The 21,896-nt window shown below is 37.5% G+C and overlaps 1 protein-coding gene across 4 annotated transcripts in view; it reads left to right on the top strand.

Annotated features, from left to right (window-relative positions):
• DHX57 (DExH-box helicase 57) overlaps positions 1 to 21,896 on the top strand; it is a 58,333-nt gene that overhangs the window by 4,076 nt on the left and 32,361 nt on the right. For 2 of the 4 annotated variants that reach the window (XM_024753481.1, XM_024753477.1), the window contains exons 2-9: positions 5,943 to 6,160; positions 10,541 to 10,699; positions 11,705 to 11,887; positions 12,182 to 13,020; positions 14,791 to 14,969; positions 16,755 to 16,876; positions 18,173 to 18,368; positions 18,913 to 19,037. In XM_024753481.1, coding sequence (XP_024609249.1) covers positions 5,949 to 6,160; positions 10,541 to 10,699; positions 11,705 to 11,887; positions 12,182 to 13,020; positions 14,791 to 14,969; positions 16,755 to 16,876; positions 18,173 to 18,368; positions 18,913 to 19,037 — 2,015 coding nt within the window. In that variant the 5' untranslated portion in view covers positions 5,943 to 5,948. Of the gene's footprint in view, positions 1 to 5,942; positions 6,161 to 10,540; positions 10,700 to 11,704; positions 11,888 to 12,181; positions 13,021 to 14,790; positions 14,970 to 16,754; positions 16,877 to 18,172; positions 18,369 to 18,912; positions 19,038 to 21,896 lie in introns of those variants that run through there. The other 2 variants (XM_024753478.1, XM_024753480.1) reach the window with 2 other exon arrangements.

Below are 21,896 nucleotides of genomic sequence, written 5' to 3'. Positions count from 1 at the left end.
TATATGTCAGACATTGTGTTAGAGGTACATTGGTAATCAAAATAGACATAATCCTTGCCCTCAGAGAGCTTTTGGGGAGGCGGGAAGATAAACATAAAAGAAACAATAAATATGAATAATTATGAAGGATTTTGAAGAAAGGACTATCAAGAGACCTAGTTTAATTTCTACATGTTTGTGAAGTTTCCAGATATTTCCCTGCTTTTGATTTCAGATTTCATTCCACTGTGGTTGCAAAACATACTTTGTATCATTTCTGTCTTTTAAAATTTATTGAGGTTTTTTTTTTATAGCCTAACATATAGTCTGTCCTGGAAAAGTTTCCTTATACACATAAGGAAAATGTATATTTTTATTGGGTAGAGTGTTCTATAGATGTCTCTTAGGTCTCGTTGGTTTATACTGTGTTTCAAGTCTTCTATTTCTTTATTGATCTTCTGTCTACAGTAAGTCCCCTACACACGAACCTTCAAGTTGTGAAGTTTCAAAGATGTGAACATGTGTTTGTATGTCCAATCACATAAGTTAGCTCATGTGTCTGGCGAACATCGTCACGTGTGCATCCTCTACAAGTAGTTGTGCTTTTGTGTACTTTACAGTACAGTACTGTATAGAGTACAGTAGTACAGTATCTTTATTTCAAGCCCAGGATGTCCAGAAGCAAGCGTAAAAGCAGCAGTATATAGCCGATTGTGTTAGTTGGGTACCTAGGCTAACTTTGTTGGACTTAGGAACAAATTGGACTTACGAATGAGCTCTCAGAACAGAACTCGTTCGTATGTAGGGGACTTACAGTAGTTGTTCTTTACCATTGTTGAAAGTGGGTATTGAAGTTTCCTACTGTTATGCATTGTCTATTTCTCTGTCCATTTCTTTTTTTTTTTTTGGCTGCACTGGGTCTTTGTTGCTGCATGCAGGCTTTCTCTAGTCGCAGTGAGCAGGGGTTACTCTTCATTGCAGTGCATGGGCTTCTCATTGCGGTGGCTTCCCTTGGGCTCTAGGTGCACGGGCTTCAGTACTTGCAGCATGCAGGCCCTAGAGCTTGCGGGCTTCAGTAGTTGCTGTGCATGGGCTCAGTAGTTGTGCCGCGTGGGCTCTAGGGCACACGGGCTTCAATAGTTGTGGCATGGAGGCTCAGTAGTTGTGGTGCACGGGCTTAGTTGCTCCATCGCATGTGGGATCTTCCTAGGCCAGGGCTCAAACCTGTGTCCCCTGCATTGGCAGGTGGATTCTTACCCACTGCACCACCATGGAAGTCCTCTCTGTTTATTTCTGTCAATTGTTGCTTTATGTATTCTGGTGCTGTGTTATTAGGTGCAATGTATTTGTAATTGTTAATATCTTCCTCATGGATTAACTCTCTTATCATTATGAAATGTTCTTTATCTCTAAGAACTTTTTTTTTTTTTTTTTTTTTTTGCGGTACGCGGGCCTCTCACTGTTGTGGCCTCTCCCGTTGCGGAGCACAGGCTCTGGACGCGCAGGCTCAACGGCCATGGCTCACAGGCCCAGCCGCTCCATGGCATGTGGGATCTTCCCGGACCGGGGCACGAACCCGTGTCCCCTGCATTGGCAGGCGGACTCTCAACCACTGCGCCACCAGGGAAGCCCTCTAACAACATTTTTTGCTTTAAAGTCTATTTCGTCTGATATTAGTATAGTCACTCCAACTTTCTTGTGGTTGCTGTTTGCATGATTTGTCTTTTTCCATCCTTTTACTTTTCATTTATTTGTATCTTTGAATTTAAAGTGATAGCATATAGTTGATTCTTGTTTTTATACAGTCTGATAATTTATCTTTTGATTGAATTGTTCAATCCATTCACATTTAATGTTATTGGTATAGTGGAATTTACATTTACCCTTCTACTTTTTGTTGTCTATATGTCTCTTGTCTATTTTGTTTCTCTGTTCCTACTTTACTGCTTTCTTTTGTATTATCATTAAATGAACATTTTATAATTAAGTATTTTAATTTCTTTAATGATTTTTTTCACGATATTTTTTTGAGTTTTTGTTTTGTTTTTTAGTGACTGCCCAAAGGTTTATCTTGTACATCTTGACATATCAGAATCAGCTTCACATTTATACTAGCTCAATTTTAGTAGTGTATTGAAATGTTACTCTCATACAGCTGTATTCCTTTCCCCTCCTTTTTGCAGTATTATTGTTATACATATTACATCTATTAATATTACAAATGCAACTGTACATTCTTTTCTTTTTTTTTTTAATTGAAATGTAGTTGATTTAAAATGTTGTGTTAGTTTCAGGTGTACAGCAAAGTGATTTAGTTATACGTGTGTGTGTGTGTGTGTATTTATATTCTTTTTTAGATTCTTTTCCATTATAGGTTATTATAAGATACTGAGTATTGTTCCCTGTGCTATACAATAGGTCCTTATTGCTTATCTATTTTATATATAGTAGTGTGTATATTTTAATCCAACACTCCTAATTTACCCCTCCCCCTTTCCCTCTTTGGTAACCATAAATTTACTTTTTATGTCTGTGAGTCCATTTCTGTTTTGTAAATAAGTTCATTTGTATCATTTTTTTTAGATTCCTTATAAAGCAATATCGTATGATACTTGTCTTTCTCTGTCTGACTTACTTCACTTAGTATGATAATCTCTAGGTCCATCCATGTTGTTGCTAATGGCATTATTTCATTCTTTTTTATGGCTGAGTAATATTCCATTGTGTCTATATTACCACGTCTTCTTTATCCGATCATCTGTCAGTGGACACTTAGGTCGCTTCCCCAGCTGTACATTGTTACAGTTATTACTTTACCATCTGTAATCATTTTCTTAACCCAATACAACTATGCTCCCACTGATCTGCTTTGTTCGTTATTGGCAAATATATTACATTTCTGTACATCACAGGTCCGATATTACATTATGTACATATTATTTTATACAATTGCTTTTTAAATTGGTTATGTGAAGAAAGGAGAAAAATATACATTTACACTGTTTTGTTGGTTTTGAGGGGAGGGGGTTTCTGTGTTTTGGGTTTTTTTTGTAATTACACAATTACCTTTATTGGTGCTCCTTTTTTTGTGTGTGGATTCAAATTATCTAGGGTCACTTGCTTTAGCTTGAAGAACTTCCTTTAGTATATTTTTGTAACTCAGGTCTGCTGTCGACAAATTCTCTGCTTTTATCTGAGAAACTTTTAATTTCACCTTCATTCTTGAAAGATAGCTTTTCTGGATATAGGATTATTGGTTGACAGTTCTTTTCTTTAAGTCCTTTGAATGTATTATGTCACTGCCTTCTGGCCTCCATCGTTTCTGCCAGAAAGTCAACTGTTAATCTTACTGGGTTTATATCTGGAAGTGTCAAGTTGTTTTTCTCTAAATGCTTTCAGGATTTCTCCTTGTCTTTAACTTTCAGCATTTTTACATACTGTGTCTGTTTAGGGATCTATGGGTGTATCCTACTTGGACTCCTTAGAGCTTCCTGGCTGTGTAGGTTATTGTCTTTCAATAAATTTGAGAAGTCTTCTGCTGTTATTTCTTTTAATATTTTTTCTGCTCTTTTCTCTTTCTCTCTCCCCCCTATCCTTCTGGTGCTCCTATTATGCATAATACTAACTTTGGACTTAGTTTGGGTATAGTTAGTTTGGCTTAGTTTGGGCTTAGTTTGTTCTTTTTTCTGGTTCCTTGAGGTGTAAATTTAGATTGTTTATTTGAGATCTTTTCTTTTCCGTAATGTAGGCATTTATTGCTCTAAACTGTCCTCTTAGAACTCCTTTTGCTGCATCCCATAAGTTTTGGTATGTTGTGTTTCCACTTTCAATTGTTTAAAGATATTTTAAAATTTCCCTCTTGATTTTGTCTTTGACCCATTGGTTATTCAGGATCATGTTATTTAATGTCCACATATTTATGAGTTTTCCAGTTTTCCTTCTGTTATTGATTTCTAGTTTCATACCATTGTGGTTAGAAAAGATGCTTGATCTGATTTCAGTCTTCTTAAGTTTGTCAAGACTTATTTTATAGCCTAAGATATGATCTGTCCTGGAGAATATTCCATGTGCATTTGAGAAGAAAATGTAGTCTCCTGCTTTGAATGGAATGTTCTGTGTATGTCTGTTAGATCCATTTGGCTTAAATTATAGTTCAAGTCCAATATTTCTTTACTGATTTTTCTTTCTGGATGATCTGACCATTGTTGAAAGTGTGGTATTAAAGTCCCTTATTATTTTTGTGTTGCCGTCTATTTCTCTCTTCAATTATGTTAATATTTGCTTTATATACTTAGGTGCGCTGATGTTGGGAGCATAAATACTTACAATTGTTAGATTCCCTTGATGAATTGACCCCTTTATCTTTATATGATGATCTTCTTTGTCTCTTGTTACAGTATTTGACTTAAAGGCTATTTTGTCTAAGTATAGCTACACCTGCTGTCTTTTTTTTTTTTTTTTTTGCGGTACGCAGGCCTCTCACTGCTGTGGTCCCTCCTGCTGCGGAGCACAGGCTCCGGACGTGCAGGCTCAGTGGCCATGGCTCACGGGCCCAGCTGCTCCACGGCACGTGGGATCCTCCCGGACCAGGGCACGAACCCGCGTCCCCTGCATCGGCAGGCAGACGCTCAACCACTGCACCACCAGGGAAGCCCCCCTGCTGTCTTTTGGTTTCCATGTGCATTTACTGTCTTTTACATACCTTCAGTTTCAGTCTATGTGTGTCTTTAAAGCTGAAGTGATTCTGTTGTAGGCAGCATGTAGTTGAGTCTTTTTTTTTTTTAACTTTTTAATATTTATTTTTGGCTGCATTGGGTCTTTGTTGCTGCATGCAGGCTTTCTCAAGTTGCGGTGAGTGGGGTCTACTCTTCGTTGTGGTGTGTTGGCTTCTCATAGCAGTGGCTTCTCTTGTCGCGTAGCACAGGCTCTAGACACAAGGTCTTCAGTAGTTGTAGCATACGGGCTCAGTAGTTGTGGCTTGCGGGCTCTAGAGCACAGACTCAGTAGTTGTGGCACATGGGCTTAGTTGTTCCGCAGCACATGGAATCTTCCCAGACCAGGGCTCGAACCTGTGTCCCCTGCATCGGCAGGTGGATTCTTAACCACTGCGCCACCAGGGAAGTCCCGAGTGTTGTTTTTTTATCTATTCGGCTGCTCTGTGTATTTTGATAGGAGAATTTAGTCCATTTACATTTGAAGTAATTATTGATAGGTAAGGGCTTACTATTGCCATTTTGATTGTTGTTTCCTGGGTGTTTTATAGATCCTTTGTTTCTTTCTCTCTTGCTGTCTTCCTTTGTGATTTGATGATTTTCTGTAGTGGTATGCTTTGATTCCTTCCTCATTATCATTTATGTATCTACTATAGATTTTTGCTGTGTAATTTGTTTTGTTTTGTTTTGTATTTTTGCTTTTTACCATGAGACTGACATAAAACATCTTTTAGTTGTAACATTCTATTTTAAGCTGATAACATCTTAACTTTGATCGCATACAAAACTCTACAGTTTTACTTCCCCCAGGCAAAGTCTCTGAGCTAGGACTGTGTTTCTGCAAGTGTATATGTAAATATACATTTTACTTATCAAATTATGTATTAAATACATGAAAATATCTCTTCTCAACTAGAGTTTTTTAAACCCTATGCAAGACCTAACCAGATCAGAATGTAGCATTGGACCCTACACACCCTATGTATGATTTGAAACTTCTCCATGTGTTTCTGATGCACATCCTGGTTAAGAAATCTGTGTCAGAGAAGCTCACTAAATATTAATCCTGAGGGGGATATGCTTGTAAATCTTTTGTGAAGCAGTTTATCCATGCTTGTCCTAAACTGGCCCTTTTAAAGTATGCGTTTTCCTTTTTTTCTTTAAAATAGGCTCTTTCCATAACTTGACAAACAAAGGATTATTATACTTGTCTGATTTTTATAATGTCTGCATTACTTTTTTCTCTTGCAGGTGAAAATGAGTTCTTCAGTAAGAAGAAAAGGCAAGCCAGGGAAAGGAGGTGGAAAGGGGTCTTCCAGAGGAGGAAGAGGAGGCAGAAGTCATGCTAGTAAATCTCATGGGGGTGGCAGCGGTGGCGGTGGCATTGGTGGCAATAGAAAGGCCTCAAGTAGAATTTGGGATGATGGCGATGACTTTTGTATCTTCAGTGAATCAAGGCGTTCATCCAGGTCATTATACTCTTTGAATATTCAAATGTGAAAACAGTATCAATTCCTGATCTAACAGATGACTAAGACAAAGGGGGAAAATGTCAAGTAATTCTGGCCAAGTTATCTTCCTCTTGTTTTAAAGCCCCTTCTTTGTAACCTTTTCTAAAGGCATGATGGCAAATAACACCTTTTGTTAGGCCGGGGATGGGGGTGGTGCTTTGAAATCTGAAGTTAACTTTAACTTCCACATGACACTGTGAATTGAGTATAATATTGTTATTGTAATCAGTATTACTAGGAAAGTAAATATTGGAAATGGTGAAGGTGATGAAAATTATTTTAAGTATTTCTTAGGCATTGTAGTTTGAAGGTCTCCAAATGAGATCTGGCTATACTTCATCTGTCTAGTTGATGAATTATCTATTTTCCAACCAGATCAACCAAATAGGCAGTTAGATTCAAGAGACTATACTGTATAGGATGTTATAGGCCATTATAAGGATTTTGTTTGTTTTTGTTAAAAGTCATGTTCATTGAAGTGTAATTTACGTTCAGTAAAACTCAACCTAAAATTTGACAAATGCAATCATCGCCATAAACAGCTCTTCAAAACTCCCACATGCCCTTTGCGACACACTCCTCCCTGATCCTTAGGAATCCATTGATCTGTTTTCTGTCAAAGGGGTCAGATATAATCATTAAAATTATTTATTATAGAAAAAATCGTAAGCACATAAAACCAAGTTTTTAAAAGGATACTTTGGAATATATAATCTTTGGAATAGTTCAAAGAATGGGATTTTAAAATAACCTTTGAAAATTAAAGCACAGTTGAGAAAGTTGTCTTAGGATAGTTGTAGAATAGCTAGTCAAGCTTCAGGCTGGGGCCGGTCAGTAGAAAAACTATTTTAAATAATGGAATTGAATTCTACAGACATTCTCAATGGGGCAGACATACGTTCTCACAGGTATTTGGCACCTCAAAAGTTCACCCCTGCTACCACCAGGAAAGGTCAAGGAAAGCAAAAACATCTGTTCTGTATATATCAGTCATCACATGTTCAAATACACCTTATCTACCTGAAGTGCTTCTTTCAAGCGCCACAATTCTGTCTTTCAAGCACCAGCTGTGAGGTTTGTCAGCATCTTGAACTGGACTGAGCCAAGTCACGTGCCATGGCCAAAAAGGCCATTATAAGGACTTTGGCTTTGCTTTGAGTAAAATGGGAAGCCATTGAAGGGTTTGAGGCAAGTGTGTGACATCAATCACTCTAGCCAGAGTTACTGCTATTCAGTATATCCCTTCATGTGAATTAGAAAATGGTGCCCCTTTCTTTGGGCAGTTATAGCTCCAGGATGGATGTCTTGGCAAGCAGAGCATAGAGACTAGATTTTAGCTTTTGCTGTCCCCTCCTTCCCTACTTTAGGACACTTTGCATAGTGTGTAGTCTGTGCACCCATATTCAGTGGCCCTGCCTCAGTGTGCTCTGTGGAGAAGAGACTACAGGGGGACATGGGTTGGAAGCAGGAAGACCAGTTAGAAGGTACACTCCAAGTGGCAATTTCATAGGCAATTTAATATATAAGTCTGGAGTTCAAGAATAAGATCTAGGCTAGAGAAGTAAATGTATGAGTCCTCTAGGAATAAATGTGCTTTAAGGCTATGGGACTGGATGAGATAGGATATAGAGAAGAGGTCTGAACTTTGAGCCCTGGGGCACTCTAGGCTTTAGAGCTGAGAGAGATTAGGAAAATGTGACAAAGTAGATTGAGGAGTTGCCAGTGAAGTAGGAGGAAAACTAAGCTTATTTCTGGAAGTCAAGGAATGAAGGTGTTTTCAAGGGAAGTATCCAATCAGCTTGGATAGGATACTTAAAGGGAATACGCACGTTGTATAAAAAATGCTTCTAATAGGTCAAGAAAAATGTGTTCCGGGAGTTCCCTGGTGGTCCAGTGATTAGGACTTTCACTGCTGTGGCCCCAGGTTCAATCCCTGGTCGGGAACTAAGATGCCACAAGCTGCGTGACACAGCCAATATAAAGAAAAAAGAAAAATGTGTTCTGACAATTATCCCCTGGATTTGGCAATGTGGATAGCATGGGTAACCTTGATGAGAGCTGTTTGGTTTAGTATACTTAGTGTGGAGAAAACCCTATTGGAGTGTGTTTCAGAGAGAAGAGGAAAGAAAGTGGTGACAAAGACAATGATTTAGATAACCCTTTGAGGGAGTTTTTCTCTAAAGGGCAGGGGAGGGAGGAGAGATAGGATAATAGCTTGAGAGGGATATGCAGTCAAAGGGAAGATTTTTTTTTTAAGATGGTAGATGTCATATAGCATGTCTGTAAGCTGATGGAAATGATCCAAAGGAGAATGAAGAACTGATGATCTGATGATGCAGAAGGGGGGATAAGTGCTTCAATGATTTCCTTGAGGAGGTTAAGGAGATTGTGTATACACTATACAGAGGGACTGACTTTAGGATCGAGGATGGTTCATCCTTAGGAACTGGAAGGAAGGCAAAGTATAGGGGTTTACAAATAAGAGGTAGATGAGATAGGAGCATATGGAAGTTCTCCCCCTACCCACCCACCCACCCCCCTTTTTTTTCTTTTTCTTTTTCTAATCATGAGGAAACAATCAGACAAGTCCAAATAGTGAGAATTCTACAAGACAGCTAGCCTAAGTGCTTCAAAAAAGTCACTGCCAGGAAATAGGTGGGGGAACTATTCTAAATTAAAGGAGTTTGAAAAGCAGCTAACTAAATGTCATTTTAAACTAGATACTCATTAAGAAAATCTGTAGAAGACATGATTGAGGCAGTTAGGAACTTTGAATATGGATTATATATTAGATGATATCAATATAAGATATCTTGTGAGTGATAAGAGTATTGTGGTTATATAAAAGTATGTCTCTGTTCTTAGGAAATAACATGCTGAAGTATTTAAGAGTGGATGTGATGCCTGCAACTTACATTCAGATGGTTCAGCAGAGCATGCATGTACATATATGAGGGAGCATATATATATATATATGCATCTGTGTGTGTGTAGAGAGAGAAATAAGAGAAGGGCATAAATGTGTGTGTGCATTTAAGTATGGCAATTGTTAACAATTGGTGAATCTTGGTAAATGGTGTTAATTTCTGTAGATTAAAAATTTTTTGAAACCAAAAGGCGTAATGATGAATTTGGGCTAACGTTTCTTTTCAGAGGTTGCAACTAAGTGGTTAAAAACCAGTCTATTCTATTTTCTCCTTTGGTACCCAGTTTTGCGAGTGTAAGTGTGTGGTTCTTTTCAAAGTCTCAATAATATGTTGGATTTTCAATGCAGAGAAAGTTTCTGCCATTTCCCTAGATTTGTGAAAATTTATAATGAAACATGCCAAGTGAAAAAAAGAAATTTAGTGAATAAAGTTAAACTTTAGAGCTGATTATTGTTTTAAATATTAAAAAGTATCCCTAAAAAAAAATCTAAATTCCCAAAATGAAAGATTGGTGAAATAAATTCTAGTACCTCTATATGTATGTGTAACCATTTAAAAGTTAAGTTGTAGGAAAATATTTAATTTGGGGGAAATGACAGTTTTATTTTGATAAGGAAATAAAGCAAATTATAAAAGATTATATGTGCTGTACAATTTTATAAAAAATGTATGTGAAAAAGAATGATGTGATTTAAGATGACTTCTGTTTTCTTCTTGGTTCTCTACTTTTCTACAGTGAACATGTATTATTATGATTTTTGTAATCAGGAAATAATAATTTAGGTAAATATTTCAAAAATAGGGCTAGGGCTTCCCTGGTGGTGCAGTGGTTGAGAGTCCGCCTGCCGATGCAGCGGACATGGGTTCATGCCCCAGTCCAGGAGGATCCCACATGCCACGGAGCGGCTGGGCCCGTGAGCCATAGCCACTGAGCCTGCGCGTCCGGAGCCTGTGCTCCGCAACGGGAGAGGCCACAGCAGTGAGAGGCCCGCGTACCGCAAAAAAAAAAAAAAAAAAATAGTGCCTAATATTCACAAGATAGGACTCTCAGTTGTTTTCAGATCAAGTACCTCAAATAGAATGAAATATGTACTCTTTGTATGTAGCACATTTCTTTTGAACATCCACTAGTGCAGAAGGAGTCACCATAACATTACTTTCTCCAGAGGACTCTTGAGTTAGTGAAGCCAGATTTAATGATGAAGCATCGAATCAGGTTTTTCTCCAGCAGTTTCAATATAATGAAATCTGGTAAATACTGTAGAAAATAGAGAATCTCTTCACATTCATTGTCATCTTTTGTAGGGTATTTGACAGTCCAGTCATGTTATATATATTTGGGGACCCTGAGGAGAGTGTAAAAGTTCTGCTCACGGATAAATGTGTAATTTTGTTTTTGTGTCCTTTGCAGACCTAGTAACAGTAGCATGAGAAAAGGGGACGCACACCCCAAATGGAAGCCTGAAGCCAAAGCGCCCCTTCAGACTCTACATATGACTTCTGAGAATCAAGAGAAAGTGAAAGCTCTTCTCCGAGACCTGCAAGAACAGGATGCAGATGCTGGATCTGAGTAAATTATTTTATTTCAGTCAATTACTATATTGAGGAAGATGCATTGGCAGTGTGAGGGTCCTGTGTGTCTTTGGAATACTGTATCAGTACTGATCCTGTAGTGGCTGTATAACTAGTTGAAAGTGAGCCAAGAGAAATACAAGAATAATTATTCAGCAACAGTTTCAGAGTGAGTTTGTTTTGCAATATCTGTGAGCAATGGTACAGATCGCCTTTCGTCTTTACTTTTTCTAGGACAGTGCTAATATGGATTCAGTAGTTGCTTTATTGATAGCCTTTCAAACAAAACCTTGTAGTGAACAAGTAGAAGCATCGTTCTAGGAGCAAATACTGAGTTGGTCAGATGAAGTCTTATGATTACACTTCTCATGACCATCTGCCGAAGAGAAAGATTGTTTTAGACTTTTGGCTGTTTTGCTTTGTGACTTCAGTTGGAGAGGTTAATCCTTCCATTTGCCAGAATTAATGAACGGTCAGTCATGAACGGCTCAATTTCCATCCTATCTACAAATTGCATATCTGTCTGAAATTTAGGAAGGGTGGTTATGCAGCAAAGCAAAAAAAAATAGCCATGGTTTTTATAAACGAGAAGAGAGAGAGGATAGCCAAGGCTTCTGTAGTTAAGAACACAGACTCTGGGTCAGACTACCTTGGTTAAAATCTCTAGTTGCTCTTTAGTTTATAACCGTTGGCAGTTACTAATCTTCTCTTAAATTTTAGTTGATCATCTGAAAAACAAAATAGGGATTCCAATCTGGCTGGGTTATTGGGAAGATTTTCAAAGAGATAGTACATATAAAACATTTAACATAGTACCTGGCAGGTAATAAATTCTGTTACTTGCCGAGATATAAATTAATAGGTCAATAAAAAATTAAATCAGTGACTGAATAGTGGTCAGGATTCTCTGTCCTTTGGTTCCTTGAATTAAATTCTTAGACTCTTAGTAAATTTTTCTTTGAGGTAAGTAGAAGTTAATATATGAAAATGTTACTTTTGCCAGAAGAGGTGTTTCTGGGGAGGAAGAAGACGATGAGTCTGATTGTGATGATGAGCAGTACTGGTCAGCTGGACGAGAAGCTTCCCTTGTTCCCGACTCAGATCCTTTGGAATGTGCTGGTTCAGGCCTGGTGGAGCCTCATCCGGAGCCTACAGTCTCAGCGTTTGCAGTGCAGAAACTTTCCAGGTTTGCTTTCATCATTTATGGGAAAATTGAAGGAAACTGAAAGTGTATTATAAACGCACCTACCACTCCTCAAATACTTCCGTGTTGTGTGCGTTCCAGTGGTACCTGATACGCCCAGTATCCTCTCTTTTAGGATAGGGAGATGAAGGAGGAGTTAGTATTATCAGGTACACTTTTTCAAGATACAAACCCTGCCTATGTATAGTTATGCCTTCCCATATATGTATTGAAATGAATTTCTCTTTTGAGGTTTGATATTACTCAGTCGTTTTTGTCATGCTTCTCACTTGGCAGGTATGGTTTCAACACCGAGCACTGTCAGGTAGCCCTGAGAATTTGCAATGGAGACTTGGGGGCATCACTGGAACATCTGCTCACCCAGTGTTTTTCAGAGACATTTGGAGAGAGGATGAAGATCTCTGAGGCCGTTGCGCGTATAAGCTTGGATGAGTGTGTGGAGCAGCGACAGGAAGAGGCCTTTGCTCTCAAGTCAATCTGTGGAGAAAAATTTATAGAAAGAATTCAGAACAGAGTCTGGACCATTGGATTAGAACTGGGGTATTTGACAAGTAAATTCTGCAAATCCAAGCAAAAGGAAAGTACCAAAAATATACAGGAGACGTCACTTGAAATCTGTAAATTTTACCTCAAAGGAAGTTGCAAATTTGGATCAAAGTGCAAATTCAAACATGAAGTGTCCCCAAATCAAATTGTTGGAAGAGCAGAAAGAAGTGTAGATGATTCCCATCTAAATGCTGACGAAGATGCATCTTTTTTATACGAACTTGAAATTCGATTTTCTAAAGACCACAAATACCCCTACCAAGCTCCCCTTGTGGCATTTTATTCCACCAATGAGAATCTACCTCTGGCTTGTCGTTTACATATTTCTGAGTTCCTTTATGGCAAGGCCTTGACATTTGCAGAAACTTCAGAACCTGTTGTATATTCTTTGATAACCCTTTTAGAGGAAGAATCAGAAATAACCAAGTTACTAACATATACCCATCACAAGTACAGTGTCCCTCCTGTGAACTTTCTGCCAGTATCCTCTGGGACCAGAATAAATAATCCTGTCTGTCGTAAACCAGTGATTCCAAGTAATTCGTTTCTTTCAAATCAAATTCCAGAAGGTATGTAAGTCATTGATGAGGTGTTGTGGAGGCGGGATTTGGAATGATGGATTATAGCAATCAGAGGCTCTGAGGGCTGATGTAGGATCTCCCCTGAGCTATGACCTGACTTTACTTGTAAGGCCTAATTCTGTCACTGTGTTCTGGCTCCCTGAATTGAAAGTTTGTAGTGATGTATAAGTTTATTCTAGCAGTCGAGGGCTGGAAGAACCTTAAAGCATCCTTCCAGAAAAGTCTGTTTCGTGTAATCCATTTGGTTTCCTGTGATTACTTCTGTTATTGTATATAGGATTACTTTAAAATGAGTTTTTAGAGATACTTCTCTTTCTATACCACCATCCATACCCTCCTGCTTTTAGTATGCTAGACCCCCAAAAGTCATTAGGGGATGTCTCTCTTTATGGGTCCCTAAATCCTCAAATAGAGAAATGTTTGTACGAGCCTCTGGCTTCCTCCAGATCCGAGTGTGCCATACAGGGTCTTACATCACAAGTAACCCCCCTTTCAAAGTTTACCGTAGGATCTCTCTTATTTTTTGCCACCTTTCTTTCAGAGCAGCAAGTTTTATTATTTCCCAGGAGTTCCTAGGTAAATGTCAACAGGTAGAGAACAGTGAAACTGCACCGAGATGCGGATGCCGGACAGCTGGCTAGGTTCCCTCACTGGCCCCTTGACTCGCTCCCAACCTACAGCGAGTTCTAGCACTCAGATGTATTCCTCAAGAAATGACAAACTGTGTGTCGTGAACTTGTTTTTTAAGATAACAGCTTTATTAAGATATAATTTACACACCATAAAATTTACTCTTTTGAAGTGTACAATTCAGTGGTTTTTAGTATATTAACAGAGTTGTGCAACCATGACCACTGTCTAACTCTGGAACGTTTTCATCACCCCAGAAAGAAACTCTGTACCTGTTAGCAAGTCACTCCTCATTTCTCCCTTCCCCCAACTCCTAACAACCATGAGTCTATATTCTGTCTCTATGGATTTGCCTATTCTGGACATTTCATGGAAATGGAATCATATAGTAAATATGTGGCTTTTTGTGATTGGCTTCTTTCACTTAGCATAATGTTTTCAAGGTTCATCCATGTTGTAGCATGTATCAGTACTTCATTCCTTTTTATTACTGAATACTATTCCATTATATGGACATACCACATTTCATTTATTGATTCATCATATGATAGACATTTGGGTTATTTTGTGTCATGGAATTGTAGGTACACTTGCAAATATTTGAAACTTTCAGTTAATTTCTGAATGTACAGAGTCTATTGGATTAACAAGGCAGGGCATGATTTTCTTTTTTGTTTTGTTTTGTTTTTTGCGGTACGCGTGCCTCTCACTGTTGTGGCCTCTCCCGTTGCGGAGCACAGGCTCCGGACGCACAAGCTCAGCGGCCATGGCTCACGGGCCCAGCCGCTCTGCGGCATGTGGGATCTTCCCGGACCAGGGCACGAACCCGTGTCTCCTGCATTGGCAGGCGGACTCTCAACCACTGCGCCACCAGGGAAGCCCTTTTCTTTGTTTTTAATTTGATTTAACCAGAGCCACTTACACTTGATTAAAGTTTATTTGGAGATGCGTTTTAAGTTCTTCAGCAGTAGAAGTAGTAGTGTGGAAATGAATGAACTTGTTTTATTCAAGCTTTAACTTTTTCTCCATTTTATGATTTTTTTGTTGTTGTTACTTTGTTAGATAGTCACTTTTCCCTGCTAAAGAAAGGGCTCCATATCAAAAATGTTTCCTTTTATCCCCTTCAAGTTGAAAAGGAATCAGAGCCTGAGGAGGAGACAGATGAGGATGAAGGTCCTGCACCAGTTATGGTGGAGAATGAAAGCTATGTCAACCTTAAGAAAAAGATTTCCAAAAGATATGACTGGCAGGCAAAATCAGTACATGCTGAGAATGTCAAAATCTGCAAGCAGTTCCGAATAAAACAGGTAGGGTATTCTGAGAGAATGGCTAGCATTGCCTCCCTAATGTATGGATGAAGGGATTGGGAATTAGGGAGCTTTGGCTACTCTCCATGGTATACTTTCAGCTCTCTTTTACTCTGATTGGGCAAAGTTTCTGCATGCCATAGCAAACTTGGATGCATGTTCTAGATAGTTTTGGAAAATCCAATGGCTGATGAAAATGAAACACATATATACCAGATATTCTGAGAATCATGTGGCTTTGTTACTATGATAGAAATCTGATAAGTGAAAGGAAAAGTAGTACTGTGATTTACCTTAGAAACAACAGTATAGAAAAGGAGAAAGAAGAGGGACTCTTACCCCATTTCAAAGGCTCACAGGATAAATAATTTGCCCAAGGTCACATAGCTGGTAAGTGGCAACACAGGGTTTCAAGCTAATTCTCTCTGTTTTCAAAGTCCATGTTGTTTTACCCCATTCAGGGGTAAAAATAAGATGATTTTAAAAGAACTCATAAGTGAAGTATTAGGACAGAGTTGGATGGAGGATAAAGACGAGTTGCTTAACCAGTTTGGGGATTAGATTAGATGCTATCTAAGGCCCTTCCGATTCTAAAGTTCTGTGATTCTGATTTTTGACAGAGTATATATAACACTAGTACATATATACCACAACACCCATAGAATGTCAAATTGACTAGAAAATCACACCATAAATAATAAGACGGTGGAAATAAAAAATTACACATTCAGTTTGAACAGTGTGTTTAGAGGTGATAAAATTACATGCAGAAAATGTGTATGGTAATATAAATGTTAGTATAAATTTCTTACATTAGTCAAAAATACATCCACAGTTTTAACCTACAGTACAATGTTTATAGCATTGGCCATTAGATGTCAAACTGAGTTACATAGATGTGGTGATTGGCCAAAAAGAACTCTTTAAATGAGGGAGTATTCAGAAACAAAACAAAACAAAACAAAAAAGATGAGGGCATGTCAGAAGGACTCAGGAATCAACCTGGAAAAGCTCCCAATGGCCAAAATGAAATAATGAGAGCAACAAAATAAATCGGATTATATCGTAGGTATTGGATGTACAGTATTGGATTATAACCCAGGAATTTAAAAAAAAGAAATCTATAAATCCATACCAGTTTATTTTTATTTATTTATTCTCGACAGATAAAAATTGTATATATTTAAGATGTTAAAAAAGAAAAAGAACCATTTAGTGAGTTCCGTTACTGTTAGTGATTTTGGTAAAAATCTGATACTGTGTAGAACTATGCTGTCTTGTATGGTAGCCCCTAGCCACGTGTAGCTATTTAAAGTTAAATTTATTAAAATTAAATAAAATAAAAAATTCAGGTCCTCGACAGCACTGATCACAGTTCAAGTGCTCAACAATCACATGTAGCCAGAGGTTGCTATGTTGGACCACGCAAACAGAACATTTCCATCAGCACGGAAAGTTCTGTTGAACAGTGCTAGTATAGAGACTTACAGAAAGAGCTGGATAGGTGCTAAGCAAGAGGGGTTATTTCTCTTGTAAGATCCTTCAGTTCATTCAGATGTAGGAAAGCCACTCAGATCCCACAGCTTATTCCGGCTGATTCTCGGAACAGCCTTCTGACTAAATTCACCAGCATCCAACCGCCAACAAATCTGCACTTTCTGTCTCTAAACAAATTGGTGAAGAAAGAGCAGAAAGGGGAGGTCTGACTATGGGATTCCACATTCAGAGCTTTGTGAAAGGTGATTGAAAGTAACCAAACTGATGTCTTATCTTTTATTTTATTAGGCCTCCAGACAGTTCCAGTCAATTCTGCAAGAAAGACAATCACTCCCTGCTTGGGAAGAAAGAGAAAACATTCTTAAACTGTTGAGCAAGCACCAAGTGCTTGTTATAAGTGGTATGACTGGGTAAGAATGTGATTTATTTCTAATGCAGCTTTCATCTATAGATACGGTGTGTGCCCTGGTTACCACCACCAGTTCTACTTTAAAAAAAAAAACAGTTGCTGGTGTTATTTGTGCTTTTTCCTGTTAAATATTGAATAATATTTCACAGAGGCAAATAATGTGGCAACTGTAGCCTATAGAGCCAAATTACAAAAAAACAAACAAAACTCAGAAATTTAGGATTTTTAAAAAAATTTTATTTATTTATTTTATATTTATTTTTGGCAGTGTTGGGTCTTCGTTTCTGTGCGAGGGTTTTCTCCAGCTGCAGCGAGCGGGGGCCACTCTTCATCGCGGTGCACGGGCCTCTCACTGTCGTGGCCTCTCCCGTTGCGGAGCACAGGCTCCAGACGCGCAGGCTGAGTAGTTGTGGCTCACGGGCCCAGCCGCTCTGCGGCATGTGGGATCTTCCCGGACCGGGGCATGAACCCATGTCCCCTGCATTGGCAGCCGGATTCTTAACCACTGCGCCACCAGGGAAGCCCAGAAATTTGGGAATTTATAGATATTGTATACCTCTGCCTTAAGACAATTTTAAGGCAAAAGGCCTAGCTGAAGGCTTTTAACAAGGCCCATTTTAAAATGTAAAGGACAGTTCCAGAACATTTAGCTTGAAACTTCAGAAATGAATTTTCTAAATTTATTCTGATTTCCTTAAAGCTTTTGTTTAAGAACAACTTAGGGTATATTATTTTTCCTGTTCCACACTCTCCATATGTTATCCAAACCTATTTGGCAGGGGCAAGTTGCAGGCTTAATTTAGTTCTGTATTCAAGGGTCTTCAGTTTAATAATTACATCTGTGCCCAGACTCACAGATATAGTAGTAACTTTGTATCTTCCAGTTTCTTATCTTTTTAACCTCAGTCAGTACTTTGGTATAGCCAAAGCAATACCACACCAATGGGAAAAATATAAAGTATTTTAATAATCATAATATTCCTGTTTCTTTAGGATTCACATGTAGAGTTCACATTCCTGAAGGCATTTATAGACCTTAACCTAATGTTTATTCAATAGTCCCAGTTTTACAAATAATAGTGAACTATTATTTGATTGCCCTGTTAACCTAAGTGCAAATTCCTAGGAGTTATCAGCTATAGGTAATAAGTCAGTAGGTAGGTTTAAAAGATAGATGAAGCTGAACAACTTTTATTCTAATTAGCTTCTTACTTTCCTCATTGGATATGATTGCTTCTTTAGTTAACTAGAGCACTTGAAAACTCTTATTTTAGGACTTACTTGTTTTGACATACAGATGTGGGAAAACCACACAGATTCCACAGTTTATTCTGGATGATTCTCTGAACGGACCACCTGAGAAGGTGGCCAACATCATCTGTACCCAACCCCGACGAATCTCTGCGATCTCTGTCGCCGAACGCGTTGCTAAAGAAAGAGCAGAGAGAGTGGGTCTGACTGTGGGATACCAGATCCGGTTAGAAAGTGTCAAGGTTTGTATGCTTTTCTTATTTCCTGATGACAGAAATTTACAATTTTCAAGTATAAAGAGCCCTTGGGGTCTGGAGATTCTGGGCAAGTTGGAATATATACTTCAATAGGGCTGAAGTCCTTTTAGAAATATTTTGGTTTAAACTCTTTTTGGGGTGTACTTAATTTCCTCTGTAAAGACCTTCTATTCTTTATTGGCAGAAGTGATGTAGTAGGTGCTGCTTTGTTCCTAAACTGGGACTTAATCCATTTAGCCAAATATGGAATGAACAAATTCAGAATTGATTTCATCACTCACTGTTATTTTTATGTTTTATAATCATTTTTGAATGCTTTCTATGAGTCTTAAAATTTTGATGTAAAGTAGAAAAGCTTTTGTTGTTGCCAGCAAGAAACTATGCATTTAGTTTCTTGGTTTATATTAAAATAGAACTGCTGGTGTTTTCAGTATTCTTTATCCCTATTCATTAAAAATGGCTTTGCCAGGAAAGTGTTTCCTTTTTTCAGAAAGTTCATTAAAGCTTTCTGTGCCCTTTTACGTGTAAGTCCTCAGCCACCAGACTGTTATACTGCACCACAGGAGTGCTGCTAAGAAGGCTAGAGGGGGACACAGCCCTACAAGGAATCACCCATATCATTGTTGATGAAGTCCATGAGAGGACCGAAGAAAGGTAAGGCAAAGATTTTCCAAATGAATACCCACACATGTCAAATGAAGACATGGCTGAAAGAATTTTATTCTGCTTCCAGTTAAGTTCCTTAGAGCTAGTAATGGTAATTGCCGTAGGGAAGGCTTAAGTTAGAGAAGAGGAACTGCCTTCCTGGTCTCCAGGGTCTGTGACACGAAAAATGCTAGGAGAGCACATGTTCATCACTGGAAGAGATCCTATTAGATGGACATTGTCTAATAAGAGGCACCATGCTGTGCTGGGTGCTGTACTTAGCAGGAATATCAGATGTAGTGCATGCTATAGCTGATGGATTGGTCAATATGTGCTTCCTTCTTTGTGCATTTGGTCAGTCATTCAGCCCTGACATTCATTCATGTATTTATTGAGCCTGCATTAAGTGCCAAGTGGCCTTTTAATTGCTGGGGATACTGTAGTGAACAAACATATATGTTTCCCCTTTATGTCTTATGGTCTGGTAGGAAAAACAAATAATGAACAGGTAAATAAACAAGTAAGTAAATAACTACAAATTGGAATAAGTACCATAAAGGAATAAACAGGATGCTGTGTTTGGGGGGAGAGAGCCATGAGATAATCAGAGATTATATCTCTGAAGAGATTACATTTAAATTAAAAACAGAAGTATGAAAAGGAGTCTCATGAGATATATGAGGGCAAGGTCAGCATTTGCAAGGACTCTGCAGTGGTAAAGGGCTTCATGAGTCCAAAAACTGGAGGAAGGCCAGCGTGCAGCTGATATGTAGTGAATGAGGGGAAAAGTGACAGCTAAAAAAAGCAGGAGACTATGCACCATTAATAATAAAGCATTTGGATTTTACTTTAATGGAATTAGAAGTCATTAAAGGGTCAAGGTATAAAATCAAAATTCTCAATATTTTAAAATGAAGGGCCAGGTAAATAGATGGCATTGATCATAGTTTGTCATGTAGATCATGCTCTAAAGTAGTAAAAAAGTAATGGGAAAAAGAGAGATGATCCTGTGCAAATCATGAGGCTTTCCCAAAAAGGACTATATTATTATTAATATCTTGAGAAGAAGAAAGTCTAAGTAAAGTTGATGGGCTGACAGAGAAGCAGAAAATAGATCATAGCAAAACTAAAAAAAAAGAAACAAACATGAAAAGAGGTCCCAGCTATTGCTGATAAAAAGTTTTTAAAAAAATGAACGGGGAAGACATGTAAACAGAAAACTATTTGTTAGAAGAAATAAATACACTAATATAGTAGTAATTAAGAAATATAAAGAAATTTGAAACTAAAGAAAAAGATTTTTTTTTTTTTTTAAGAAAAAGATTTTTATATAAAAAGAATATATCAGGGAATTCCATGGTGGTCCAGTGGTTAATACTCAGCGCTTTCACTGCCGGGGCCCCGGACTTGATCCCCGGTCAGGGAACTTAGATCCTGCAAGCAAGAGGCGTGATGTGGCAAAAGATTTTAAAAAGAATAAAAAGAATAGATCAAAATAAAAGGAAATATTTCCTAGAACAAGACAATAATAAATTTTAAATAGCTATATAGAAAACACTGAAAATCTTTGAGGGGCAAATAATCTTTTATGTAGAGACTCCAGAAAACATTGGGGAAAAAAATAAATGGTAAATAATGTCACTTTACACCTAAATGTTGAAATGATCATTTGAAATAATTTATTTTAACAGAATCACTGAACAACCTAGAAGAGGGAATCAAATAAAACATTCAGCCAAACTAATAATATTTAAATGATTGTATTATAAAAATAAAATTTTAATTTTAGGTGAAATTATATCCAATGTAATTTTGAACATAAAGAGTAGCTTTGGAAACTAACACACCATTGTAAAGCAATTATACCCCAATAAAGATGTTAAAAAAAAAAAAAAAAAAAGAGTAGCTTTGGGTTTCATAACATTTATACTTCCACAAAGTCAGTGAAACTGGAAGATAGCACTGGATCTGGTTCCTGGCTGCAATGATGTTCTCAAAAAGAGATTTTTATAAAACCTAATGACCTATAGAATATCAACAGTTAAAAACAGAGTATTTTCACATCCGAATAAAGATAAATTACACACTGGAGAAGGGAGATTTGAGCATTTACAAATACCAGTCTTTGGGAATGGAGTACACAAATTATAAGAAAAAGTAGGGGAATATTTGCTAGCTCTGACTGAAAAAGGCAGAAAATGGGGTGGTGGTGTGATGAATTGGGAGATTGGGATTGACATATATACACTAATATGTATAAGATGGATAACTAATAAGAACCTGCTGTATAAAAGATAAATAAAATTTTAAAATTAAAAAAAAAAGTAAAATCTAGGAACCAAGATCAGTTAAAAAATAAATAAGATAAAAGGTTGAATATAGAAAATTTATAGTTATATTTGTTTAAAATTTTTAATACATTTTCTGATCATAGAGATAATGACATTATTCTAACACATTTAGGCAATATTAAATGTCAAGAAGAAGAATTTCTGTCCCTTTACTGGAGAAGGGAGATTTGAGCATTTACAAATACCAGTCTTTGGGAATGGAGTACACAAATTATAAGAAAAAGTAGGGGAATATTTGCTAGCTCTGACTGAAAAAGGCAGAAAATGGGGTGGTGGTGTGATGAATTGGGAGATTGGGATTGACATATATACACTAATATGTATAAGATGGATAACTAATAAAAACCTGCTGTATAAAAGATAAATAAAATTTTAAAATAAAAAAAAAGTAAAATCTAGGAACCAAGATCAGTTAAAAAATAAATAAGATAAAAGGTTGAATATAGAAAATTTATAGTTATATTTGTTTAAAATTTTTAATACACTTTCTGATCATAGAGATAATGACATTATTCTA

Source organism: Neophocaena asiaeorientalis, unplaced genomic scaffold (genome assembly GCF_003031525.2).
Source record: "Neophocaena asiaeorientalis asiaeorientalis breed wild unplaced genomic scaffold, Neophocaena_asiaeorientalis_V1.1 scaffold171, whole genome shotgun sequence".
In the NCBI taxonomy this organism is placed as follows: domain Eukaryota; kingdom Metazoa; phylum Chordata; class Mammalia; order Artiodactyla; family Phocoenidae; genus Neophocaena; species Neophocaena asiaeorientalis.
This window is presented reverse-complemented; position numbering and strand designations above follow the sequence as displayed.